The sequence below is a fragment of the Equus asinus genome, chromosome 11 (assembly GCF_041296235.1).
Source record: "Equus asinus isolate D_3611 breed Donkey chromosome 11, EquAss-T2T_v2, whole genome shotgun sequence".
Classification (NCBI taxonomy): Eukaryota; Metazoa; Chordata; class Mammalia; order Perissodactyla; family Equidae; genus Equus; species Equus asinus.
In genome coordinates this window covers 73877982-73890882 of record NC_091800.1, presented here as the reverse complement: position 1 = coordinate 73890882, position 12901 = coordinate 73877982, and the positions used below count along the sequence as shown (strand labels likewise).

The 12901-nt window shown below is 37.7% G+C and overlaps 1 protein-coding gene across 3 annotated transcripts in view; it reads left to right on the top strand.

Annotated features, from left to right (window-relative positions):
• The window catches only part of NALCN (sodium leak channel, non-selective), a 303103-nt gene that overhangs the window by 273314 nt on the left and 16888 nt on the right, over positions 1-12901 (top strand). For all 3 annotated transcript variants that reach the window (XM_070520121.1, XM_014839403.3, XM_070520122.1), the window contains 7 exons: positions 1312-1432; positions 1518-1616; positions 7003-7096; positions 7606-7712; positions 7920-7994; positions 8705-8824; positions 11988-12056. In XM_070520121.1, the coding sequence (XP_070376222.1) occupies positions 1312-1432; positions 1518-1616; positions 7003-7096; positions 7606-7712; positions 7920-7994; positions 8705-8824; positions 11988-12056 (685 nt within the window). The remainder of the gene's footprint in view (positions 1-1311; positions 1433-1517; positions 1617-7002; positions 7097-7605; positions 7713-7919; positions 7995-8704; positions 8825-11987; positions 12057-12901) is intronic.

The window sequence follows — 12901 nt, the reverse complement described above, 5'->3', positions numbered from 1 at the left end:
CATACTTAAAAAATATAAATCAGAATCCCAAATTTCTGAATTTCTGAGTGGGACTTTTGGACAATGTAGAAAACATTTCTACCAATCAGCCTTAAACCTTTAGAAGCAAGTCAGTTTCAGTTTTATGTTTTCTTATTAGATCCCTATCTATGTAGTATTAAAAAAAGAAAACTTATAAAAGTGCATCACATGATTGTTTCTATGGTTTAAAAAAACAAAAGATGGTAGAAAAATATTAAACCAAATTGTCCCCCAGAAAGTTACCTTTTCTGAAGGTTAAATTTTGATAAATGAGCTAGCAAGAAAAAAAGTTATCAAAATAGAATTTAGCTAGGCTTCAGTAGGCCTACTGTATTCAGTAAACCTAAACTCAGTTCTTCATCAAAGTGTGTGATTATCTAAATCATTTAACTATTTAACATAGCTTCCAATAAGGGGATAGGGGAAAAAACACTGAAATCTTCTATTAACAATAAAATTATTGGCTGAGACCTATAACAACGAAAGGAAATGCATTATAGTAGAAAAGATCACTTTGCTAAGTGGGAAGAAAACAAGTATAAACGTGTCAGAAAAACGAGAAATGAGACCACCCTCTACCAAAAAATAGTGGGCCAAAGTGTTTGAGAAATCAGGAATCAACTGTGGGTGCAGACAGCATCCTGTGCGTTGGGGCTACGAGAAGAATCTATTGACAACACTCAGAGTTAATGAGAGGAAAAATACAACTGGGAGAGAGTGATCTGGACACTTAGAGGCCGTGAGCAAACACCTTTTGTCATCTCAGTGGCTAACTGCATCACTGTCTTACAGCATGCTGTTCACAGTGACGACACAGAATGAAATAAAGTGGTCAAATGCTGCTCTTTTTACACTTTCTGTACTAACACGGGGAATTGTCATTTATGCCCATAGAACGGTTTTCAATTATGAAACTATTTCAAAGTTTACATCCAAACTCCAGTGCCCCTTTGTGATAATCTCCTATATGATTTCTAGCTAGAAAGTGTCTTTCCAGTCCTCCATGTAATCAAGACAAGCCAGACATGTCGCAAGAAGCTCTGGAGCTGGGACTGGAGTTATGCACGTTTCTGTTGTTTTCAATTGAGAACACCCCCTCTTACCTAATAATTAACTGCCTAATTAATAAATTATAACACATAACACATTGTTATGATTTAGCAAATGAATGCCATCTAGCCCACCAAGTGCTAAATATTCTCTGCACCAAGACTGGAAAGAGCTACAGATATCTGCCTTAGGGGGCTTCTCATCGGCATTTCACAGAACATTCCTCTTTCTGACTTGCAGGGCGAATCCACGGAACTTTAATTTTGACAATGTGGGAAATGCTATGCTGGCGTTGTTTGAAGTTCTCTCCTTGAAAGGCTGGGTGGAAGTGAGGGATGTTATTATTCATCGTGTGGGGCCGGTAAGCAAGCACATGGAATCCTTTGAACGCTTCAACAGCTGCTTTCATTGGCTTTGATGAATAACCGTATTTTTCATTTATACAGATGCATGGAATCTATATTCATGTTTTTGTATTCCTGGGTTGCATGATTGGACTGACCCTTTTTGTTGGAGTAGTTATTGCTAATTTCAATGAAAACAAGGTAAGAATTTTTGGTTTGAATACCACAGGGTTTATTCTTTCCTAGCTACTCACTTTGAGCTCTCTTTTTCACACACGGCATGAAGTCGCATTAAACCGTAATGTGACTGGTGTAAATAATCTCTGTAACTATTTTACCAGCTACCTCTTTGCTGCCTTTCAGGCACATTATTTAAGAGCACAATTCTCTTGCTAAATTTCCCCTTTTGGTAACGATGTCATTAATTCGCCGACAACTGAAAGGCGCATCTCCTATTGTTCAAATTGAAAAGACGTGCAGCAAGTTATTAAAACACAATAGCTAAAATCGATGCACTGATTGCAGGTAATATTACTTTCACAAAATGTAAATTGTTTGCTTCTTTGTTACTCAGTAGGTGAACTCAGAATTTTGATGGGGAAGAGGGCTGCAGTAGAAAACCTTAAATCTTAATTCATAGACTAGAAAGAAGATTTCTAATTTCATTTAAAACTTCACATACTTTATGAACTCGGGAAGCTTACTGAGCTCATTACAGCACTGATGATCAGTACGAGAGTTCACAAACAGGAAAACAGCAAGGGTAGTTTTCTGCGAAAAAGTGAGTTTGGAGACCATTCTGTGTCGTTCTTCTGGACATGGCTGGTACGCCCTCTGTTGTGTAAGAGTCGGTCTTCTGGAGTCATAATCATTGAGATGCATACAGTTTTTGAGGACTTACTATGCACTGAGGTTTTTCCTATGCTACTCCCAGTTCTCACAACTGTGAAATGTACAGTTGAAGAAAAGACAGCTTACAGAAGTGAAATAACTTGTCTGGGGCTTATGAGGCATAGAAAATGGAGCCAGAATTCCGAAGTGGTGTCTATTACTGCAGAGTCTCTGATTCTTCGAATTCAAGAGTATAAAAATGTCGACTGTTGTTCTGCGCTGAATTAAACTAGATTTGCGTGTGTAACGCCATGCTGTTCCATGTTATTCATAGCTAGGACTGATTTGTACGCATTCACATCAGAGCCCTTTGGTTTGCATAGTGACACAGGGGACTCTATCATTCACAGTCCCCCAGGCTCCACGTGTGTGGTACCAGTTACCCAGTCAATTGGCACCTTTGATGTGTGCCTAATGAGGATGTCATTTCATTCAGGCTTTCAAAGGGAACAACTTAAAAATCCCCCCTTTGGGCCCCAACAGTATTCCAACCCCAGAAACATGGAATTTAGAATAAGAAAAAAGGATAAAGATCATATTGCCCAGCCCCCCTATTTTACTTTAACGCATTCATAAATGAGTTTCTTAAGCCCTACAGTGTGTCCAATTTAATACCAAGCAGAAAGAGGAAAATGGGTCTTTTTAGATGGCTTTGAGCCATGCAATGGAGCAGATACTGATTATTCTGGAATACGAGCAGAAGCGGATCAGTCAATTAACAGAGTTTAGGCACTGTTTGCTCAGAATGTCGTACGGGGCCCTCTGAGCAGACACCTGATTTCAGAAGAATTAGGTCTTATGGCAGCTCACAATTCAGCGACACAAAGGAAACAACATGAAATGTTCAATAACTAGAGACAAATGTATAATTAATTACAGCTCTTGAACTTAGAGGAATGGCTGAAGTCAGAAGAATAACAGGAGCTCTGCTTATAAAACTGGTTGTATTTAGATTCTGAAGGAAGACAAAAGCTTTTTGGGCTGAGAAAGGGGAGCATGGATATAAGCTCAAATGGATGCTTAGAGAAAGGGCAAAAGTAGAAGAAATTGTATAACAGACATTAAAAACTTGATTAGTTAATTGGAGATATAAATTTCCAAATTATGTGAACCTTTTAGAAAAGATTTTTTTGCCAGTCTTTTAGATAGCAGTGCACGAGCTACTGTAAAACGGCATTTATTCATTTATTATTCAATCATTCAACGTATTTCTTTGAGCACTTACTGGATACCAGACACTGCTCTTGACCCTGAGAACATAAGGAACTCAACACATAAACTAAAAACTAAATGCATTAAGATTTCTGCCCTTATGAAGCTCACATTTTATTTGTCACTCCCAAGGGTATAGAAATAGATTTCCAAATATACAGGCAGTAAACAGATATAAAGATATGAGAAAAGGTAAACTTTGGGGGCGATGGTTTCACAATTAAGAATTATGCAAAATTATGTCTTCCTTAGAAAATGGAACCCTGGTTTAAAATTCCAAACTCTATACCAGTAATATATTTTTAAAAATTTCCCTACTGTAAGACAATATATTTGATTAATAAACTTATTTTCACAATAATAAGCTTTCAGAAGTTTTCATATATTAATGATCACCATGGTCAAGCATGATACCACCATGCTTATTATTATTTTGGATTCTTTCAGAGTTCAACTTTCCAAAATATCTTGCTGTGTATAACATCCAGAGAACAAATGTTTGTTTGCAGTTAGTGAAAAAAGTGGTTTAACATTATTAATATAGAAAAAATTACTTTAAAACAAATATCATTATTAAGAATAAACAGTGTAATTAAATGACAAAGGAAACTAATCATCAGAAAGATATGGACCTCCTGAATCTCAAAATGTACAAAGCAGGAGCCGTCTGAGGGTATAATGGTTAAGTTCACATACTCCACTTTGGCGGCTTGGGGTTCGCCAGTTCGGAGCTCAAGTACAGACCTATATATCACTCATCAAGCCATGCTGTGGCAGCGTAACACATACAAAATAGAGGAAGATTGGCACCGATGTTAACTCAGCAACTTCCTCAAGCAAAAAGAGGAAGATTGGCAACAGTTGTTAGCTCAGGGCGCATCTTCCTAACCAAAAAAAAAAAAAAAGTGCAAAGCAAAAATAAACCACGTTATTTTTTAAAAAACTAGCAAATCCAAATAAATGATTGAAAATAGTAACATATTTCTCTAAGAAACTCATAAATCAAACAGGAAAAAATAGAAATAAAATATTAGATTTGACAAAATAAAAACATTTGATCTAATGACACGTATAAAGAACACTGACTCCAACAATGTGAAAATACGTATTATTTTCAAGTACAAAATATGACCTCTCCAAGGTCATAAAAAATAGTTGCCAAAGAATTGATAATGTACACAATATGTTCTCTACCATAATTTGAAAAGATAGCAAAAAATCCCTCATAATTTGGAAATAGTAAGACAATACTCTAAATAATTTTTGAGTTACAGAAGTCACAAAAGAATCACAATTTTAGGTAAATCATCTATAAAAATGATAGATAAAAACTCACAAGATGTAGATAAATCAGTAATTACATGCAAATTTATAACTTTAAGTGTCCATGTTAGAAAAGAACCAAAGGTTAATTAATATGTCAAAGATCCAAATCAATAAATTATAAGAACAACAAAGTAAAATCAAAGAAAGAAGGAGGAAGAAAATAAAGCGAAGGACAGAAATTAATGATGTAGAGAACAAAGTAGGTATAGGAAGGCTCAAGAATGACAAAAAGCTAGTTCTTTAAAAAAAAAATTAAATCAATAAATCTCTCGCAAGGTTGAACGTGAGCAAAAATGTGGAAAAGGAAAGTAAACAAGCTACAGTAAGTAAAATAATGTCAGCATCATTCCAGGGATAGAAAGTTAGACTTACAGAACAGAACAGGAAGCCCCAGGAGGGACCCACGTATCTAGAAAACAGAAGTAGCACAGCAAATCAGTGGAGGAGCTGTGACCATCACTAAGCGATGCTGGGATAATTGACCATTTAGAGCTAAGAAACTCAACTGAGATCTTTACCTCGCAGCATGCTCAAAAATGAATTCCAGATGGATGAAAGACCCAGCTATGAAAAGCAAAATTTAAACCATTTTTAAACCAGACAGAATTTATTTTTGACCCTGGAGTAGTTGTGGAGTTCTTCACATTAAGCACCAACTGAGATCCGTAGAGAAAAAAATTTATAAATTAGATTACATTAAAATGAAAAGGCATGAGTGATAAGCAAAATTGAAAAAAAAAAAAGCTAAGTTGTAAAATATTTACAACTCACATGACTGACAAAAGATTACTATCCAGGATATAGTAAGTATTTCTATAAAACATCTAAAAGTAAGTATCCAAATACAAAAATGAGCAAAGAATATGAACAGGTAATTCATATAAGAACATACAGGAATCACCATTTATACACATAAAAAATGTTTTGTCTCATTAATTTAAAGCTAAGTTAGATATATTTCATACCCATCAAATGGTAATGTCAAATATCGTCAAGAATATAAGGAAACAGGAACACTTGTAGATCGCTGCCGGGAAATTTTCTTGGGTTTTGCTCTTTAGATGCAACTTGACAATATCTGGTAAATATAAGATGCGTAAATTTCTAGCCTCAGCAATTCCTCTCTTAGAGATTTACCACCAAGAAAGATGTTTACCATGAGGCAGTGCGTGTGTGTTTATTGCAGCATTGTTTATAGTCCATAAACGTAAAATGATAACTTCTGATATATTTGTACAGAGGGATACTATATAAGCAGTTAAAATAAACCAATTAGATCTAGTATCTAGTTGTATGGAAAACATACTGTTCAATGAAGATAAAAACAACTGCATAAATAAGCACATATTAGATACCATTATATAAATTTTTTAAATTCAAAACAAATACATTCTTAAGTATTTATGCATAAACAGCAAAAGGCTGAAAACGAAGTGGGGAGGATTTATCCCTGAAGGACAATTGTTAGCTCCGCAGACAGAAAGGGAAAATGGGAGTTGGGGCGGGTGGGTTTTTATTTCCCAGTTTCTAAAATTATTTTCTGCTTTTATAATATAATGTAATGAAATGTAATAGAATATATTTATGTGCATTTTAAGGCATGCACATTATATTAGTATATAATATAGAATATCTGATCTCCTTTAGTCAGTTGTCACAGCACTAATTTCTTAAGGATCAAGTTCCATGACTTCCTATCGATTAAGAAGAGGTTTGCTATTGCATATATAAGAATGACTTTTAAAAAGACAAAATATCCTTAACCAGAAGAAGCAGCATTGACAAGCTGTAATTTTGCTGCAGCATTTTCTACTATGAAATGAAAGGAAACTAACCACTATTAGAGTGAGTATCCCTTTTTGAAAATTTAATCATGTAGAAAACCTGCTTTAGATATTCCCAAACCTGAATATTACATGTTCAAAGATGCCAACTGAAGGCTGCTGAATCTTCTCTGAAACCCATGGCCATCCTTTCTGGAACTCTCTCAAGACCAAGTTTGAGAATTCTGACCATGTTTATCGAACCACCACGGTGTTTCATGCTTATCTTTATTTTAAACCCAAATTAGTTCTGTTTGTATGACTGCCCCAATTGCAGCGTCCTTGCTGTGGAGAACAAGACAAAGGCCTTTTTCTGCTTTCCTTTGTTTATTAAGGGGACGGCTCTGCTGACTGTAGATCAGAGAAGATGGGAAGATCTGAAGAGCCGACTGAAGATAGCACAGCCTCTTCATCTCCCACCTCGCCCGGGTATCAAAGATGCTCTGATTTTATTCATGTTGGGCACTAGTGTTCATGATTCCCCGGGAGTCTAAAATTTCAATTAAAATAATAATCGTGAGGCCACTAGGCGGTTGTGCATAAGTTAATATAGAAACAGGCTCCAAACTACAGATCTGTACATAGGCTATTAAAATCAACCACCCAAAGGCTCCGCTTCAGTGCTCTCAGGATAAGCCTTAATGAAAAAATGAAGTTTTAAATAAAATATATGTGTGCTTGCCTTTTAAACATGTGAGTGAAATGTATTAAACTGACAGAAATTGAATGACGTGGTCCTCCTTCCAATACAGACGGCGTCATGCACCATCGTTTTAAATATTCAGAGCCAGCCATTCCTGCAAAACACTTCACAATAGAGTGAACTGTAGGGGAAAAAAATGTAATGGGTTTTAAGATGAGCATTGAAGAGAATCAAAGACAAGACAGTAAATGTGACCTGTGTCTGAAATGCCCTTGACTAAACCTTTCTTTTCCAGATAATGATGGCTTTAGAGCTAAGATGTATGACATAACCCAGCATCCATTTTTTAAGAGGACGATTGCATTGCTTGTCCTGGCCCAGTCGGTGCTACTCTCTGTCAAGGTACTTTATTTCACCCTAAGACTCGGAATGAGCTCTGTATTCATTGGTGCATCTAAGAATACCACAAGCGGCCATATCCACTCACAGTCTACATTCTTGAGTATAACACATTAAAATTCACAATCATATTCAAATGAGAAAAAGAGGGGACAGTCTTTCTGAGCCCGATGGCTGTGGGCAAAGACTTGTGTGCTGTTTCTGTTATAGTGGGACGTCGAGGATCCGGTGACCGTTCCTTTGGCAACAATGTCGGTCGTTTTCACCTTCATCTTTGTTCTAGAGGTACGGTAATGAGTCAGCTGGCTCTGGGGGGAGCAGTGCACCTTTAAAGTAAAACAGTGTCTGCCTTTGATGCATTTACTTTCAGTTCTGTGTCCTATTGCTTTTGAAGTCTTTGGGGGGAGGGAGGTAGCATGCTCTCAGGATGTTTCCTTCTAAGGCTGTTCTGCTTAATTTGAACAAAGACTTAACTTTATATTTTGGACCTTTTCTAACTGCAGGAATTGCTAACTGCTGTTGATTGTTGTGTCTGAATTTTGGCCTGTCTAGTTTCTTGAGTTCAAATATTTATAGTGAACGACACAAACCACTATAATTTAGGGACTCAGATTGCAACATGGTGGCAAAGGGAGTTGGCCCAGACAAGATTATTTTAATATGTGGTCCATATGATATGACTTTCCATGGCAATCTTCTTTGAAATACAAGCAGATTCTTATTCCACCCTGTACTGGTTGATGTTTCCTGAAATATATGATCTTTTACTTAAGGCAGAAAAACGTCCTGCTATCAGAAGTAGTCATAAAACAAGGAGAAAAGAGTGTGGGGAGTATAGATTTGTAACCTGTTCAGCTTTAAAAAATCTGTGTCAGTAATAAATTCTCCTCTTTGGTTTCCACATCCTTTAAAAAAAATACTGTGCCTCAATTTAATACGTTTAAATATGTGCTAAACACTCAGCCTTTCTTCACTCTCTTCACTGTTGTCCCCAGGTTACAATGAAGATCATAGCAATGTCACCTGCTGGCTTCTGGCAAAGCAGAAGAAATCGATACGATCTGCTGGTGACGTCACTTGGCGTTGTCTGGGTGGTCCTTCACTTTGCCCTCCTGGTATGCGCGTAATTAAAGATTATTTTGGTTGATCATTTCCATTCGGGTAACCCTGTTTCCAGGGTCCTTTCACTCCATGTCAGCCTACTCTCAAGTGTCAGATTAACCTCCCTAAAATCCAGCCTTGACCATGACAGGCCCTCAGACGTGCCTGCACACACACACACACGCACACACGTACGTATGTCTGCACACACTCACTTCACACGAACAAAACCTAGCCCTTCAAAGACCTGGAGCACGTGAGCCAGAAAGAGAAGGGCCTTAAAGATCTTCTGGCTTAATTTTCATTTTCCCAAAGGATAAAAATGACAGGGAGAGAGAAAGGGAAACAGATGGAAACCTGTCTGACTTCACACACAAGCTCCTATCAGAAGACTCAGACCCAGTTTTCTGAGCTGGCGGGTAGCATCCAGGCCATGACATTATCGTCAGTGTTTCACAGTCTGATTCTCAGGCACTTTTGCTGTCTTCGTTTCTGCTAGACACCGAGCTGCCGTTTCTCCATGACACATCATTTCCATCTGAGTTCTCACTGTTTTGCCTAAAATGCCTTCAGCCTCCCCACCCTCCATTCAGTCTGAGATCCAACTCAAAATCTACAGCTATGGGTGTACCTGACTGTGATCTCGAGCCATGTTGTCCAATAGAAATAAAACGTGGTTGCAGATATAACTTTAAGTTTCCTGAGAGCCACATTTAAAATATAAAAAAGAAACAGATGACATAAATTTAGCACTATATTTTTAACCTACCATATCTAAAATATTATTTCAACATGTCAGCAGTATAAAAATTATGGAGGAGAAAGGTTATATCCTTTCTTCTGTACTAAATCTTTGAGTGTGTATTTTACATTTACAGCATATCTTAATTTAGATTTGCCATATTTCAAGTACTCAAAAACTGCATGTGGCTAGTGGTTACGATGTTGGACGGCGCAGCTCTAGAAGACCTGGGTCCTAGACGAGGCTCCACTGTTTCCAGCCTTGATCAAGTTATTTGCTTCAGTGATGTTTTGTTCCCTGTTCTGAACTTGGGGATATAACTTCATAATCTACCTATTCCACATGGGCATTAGGAAAATCAAGTACAGTCATGTGTCACTTAACAACGGGGATACATTCTGAGAAATGCATCGTTAGCCGATTTTGTCCTTATGCTAACATCATAGAGTGCACTTACATAAACCTAGATGGTATAACCTATTACACCCTTAGGCTCTATGGTACCAATCTTATGGGACCACTGTTGTGTATGTGATCCGTCCTTGACCGAAACATGGTGATGCAGCGAATGACTGTATGTGAAGTTTTTCCAACTGTAAGGAGTATACAAACCCATAACACAGAATGTTATTTTTCTTTTAGTCTTCCTTGACCCATCCAAAAGTAATATTATCAGTTTCCCTCTGGTCTCTTTCATTTATTCTGTCATCCTCTCCAATGTTAGAGTCATGCTAGGAAAGACCCATAACACAGAACCTTTCTGCACATCACAGACGGCTTGCTTTAGTATGAAATTGTTGTGCTCAGGAAGATATTGAGTGTCCTTCTTAAAACAATTGTCACCTTCAGCACTAGGGCCTGTGCCAGACCTGGGTGGGCTCTGTCACTTCATTCCTTCATCACTGATTCATTCCTCAAACAGTAAATGGTTTGGAGCACTAAGGATGTGCAAGTCATTGTGGTAGGAATTGAGAAGACCGTAATAAGAAGAACAAAGACAGTCACTGCTCTTGTGAACTCACAGCCTGGAAAGTTAGGTAGTTATTCATCAAATGCTCCCAAGTCAATGAGAATTACAGCCCTGGTGAGGGAGATGGAAAGAGACACATGTTCCTGTGATGACACATAATAGTGGGAGATGGCTTCATCAGAGAGGCCCTGGAAGGCATCCTTGAGGGAGTGATGATAGGTTCAGTCTGTAGCATGAGGGAGAACATTTCGGGCAGCTGTCCCTGTGATGGAAGAGTGCAGGAGCTGGAAGGAGGATGGGGAGCGGGACTGGAGGAGAAGGATCGAGGGGGACATGGGATGAGATCTGGATGGGTAAGAAGGTGTCAGACCTCTCAGGACCTTGTAGTCCAGGTGAAGGATTTGGGTCATCTTCTTAGAAGCTGTTGGGTGTCATCGCTTCCAGAATGCAAAGGGAGAAAGTATGCACAATAGGTTTTGAGCTAACATGGAAAGAAGGAACAGCAAGGCCCATGTTTTTTTCTTTCTCCAGACAAATTGTGGCCAAAAGCTACTGAGTTCAAGCAAAAAAGTGGAGTAGTCTTCCTAATTCCAGATGTCCCCAGAGAGGAAATCTCAGACCAAAAAGACCAGCTTGCCTATTCGGCCTGACTGTTTTTGTTCTCCAGGAGCCTCTGGTCCTGGAAGGACACTCGTTCTCTGCTCTGTTTTGCAGTGGACTGTTGTGAAGGAAGATGCAGTCCTGTTCCCCCAAAGATGCTTCTCTGCGGACACCTCACCAAGGATCTCCCAGACCCCCTTCCTGGGGGCCCATCTGTGATTGTTGTCATTTGGTTAGGCAAGGCTCCTCAAGAATAATCATGCCTTGGCATCAGCTTAATGCCACACTTGTTATTGCTGTTATAACTGGTGGCATCTTTGTTTCTCAGATGAAGCTTTCTTAGTCATAAAGTGCATTGAGTCATCTCTTGCTGTTGATCACACACTTGAAGGAAGACCTGGGTATGTTTCTGGATAGGGTGGGACACCTCTGAAATCAGTGTAGACTAATGCGCATATGGCTGGCTGGTCTTCAGAGAGAAGGAGTCTGACTTCCGGCAACCTTTTCCAACACCATCTCCTGTCTCTCTTCACTTCCTCGTGTTGCATTGTTATCCTAGGTTTTTCTTTCTCCTCAAAGGAGCTGGTCACTATTTTATGTAAAATAAGTTTTAAAATACAGAATTCAGCTGAGCAAAACAGAAACCAAAGTTTCATTTAAGATTTGATTTTATAGCTAATATTTATTCATGAGTTTTGGCAGTGACCTTTTCAGCACCTATTTTAGATAAATTTCTTATAGGAATTTTCACATTTTATTAAACTAATTATTCAGTAGACTTCACAGAAGACTTAAAATGAAAAATGGAACAGTAACAAGATCTTTTGTGCAAATTATGACGGGCTCGCTTCTGTTTAACTTGCAGAATGCGTACACCTACATGATGGGCGCATGTGTGATTGTCTTTAGGTTTTTCTCCATCTGTGGAAAGCATGTGAGTATGTTGTACAGAATACTATCAAATGTCATGTATACAGTTAAGAAAGGAGTAATGACTGTCCTTCTGGGTCTTCAGGGCTGTAGTTAACAAATTGCTAGACAACATAAGTCAAATGAGCAAATATTAAATATTAAAATGAATCAGTGGCTTAGTTATCTTGTGATATGTTTCCTGACATTCATATTGTTTTGTTTCTTCTTCATATTTGCTAAGCGAACCCAAGTCATCGACTAAACATAACATAGGCATGAAAGCAAAAACCAGTGGTCGTTCTTTATGCGTCTTTATTTTTATTTTCATAGAGTTCAGTTAGTTTACTGAAAAGAAAAATAATCTTTAATGAATAGTCATAATTCTATGATTCCAGAATCCTTTATTTTCCTTGTTAATGTTCATACATACATCCACACTTATTTTTCATTTTTAAAGTAGTTTCTTTTTTTATTACTAACATTATTTCATAGACATTCTCTATATCCACATAATCAATATATTTAATATTTGATACTTATTTAGTATTTTACCATTGCTTAGGTTTGTTTTTGTCAACAACTGTTTGTGAAATAATCCTGAGTCTACTTGCTATGGACCAAAAATATATAACCCTTATCATAGAGAACTAGGGAGCAAGAGGAGAAAATGAAAAGCCAAAAATCTTGGGGTATAACTTCTATTAATTAGGCTGAAGAGGCTGAACAGTTTGAGACATGAGTAGAATTTCTCTAATGGTTTTTTAATAGTATTCAGATTCAATAACTAATAGGGAGCAATTTTGGAAGGATATCCTTGAGTCACTCTTGTGTCAACCTGCCTAAATGTTATTTACTTCCTAGGTTCTT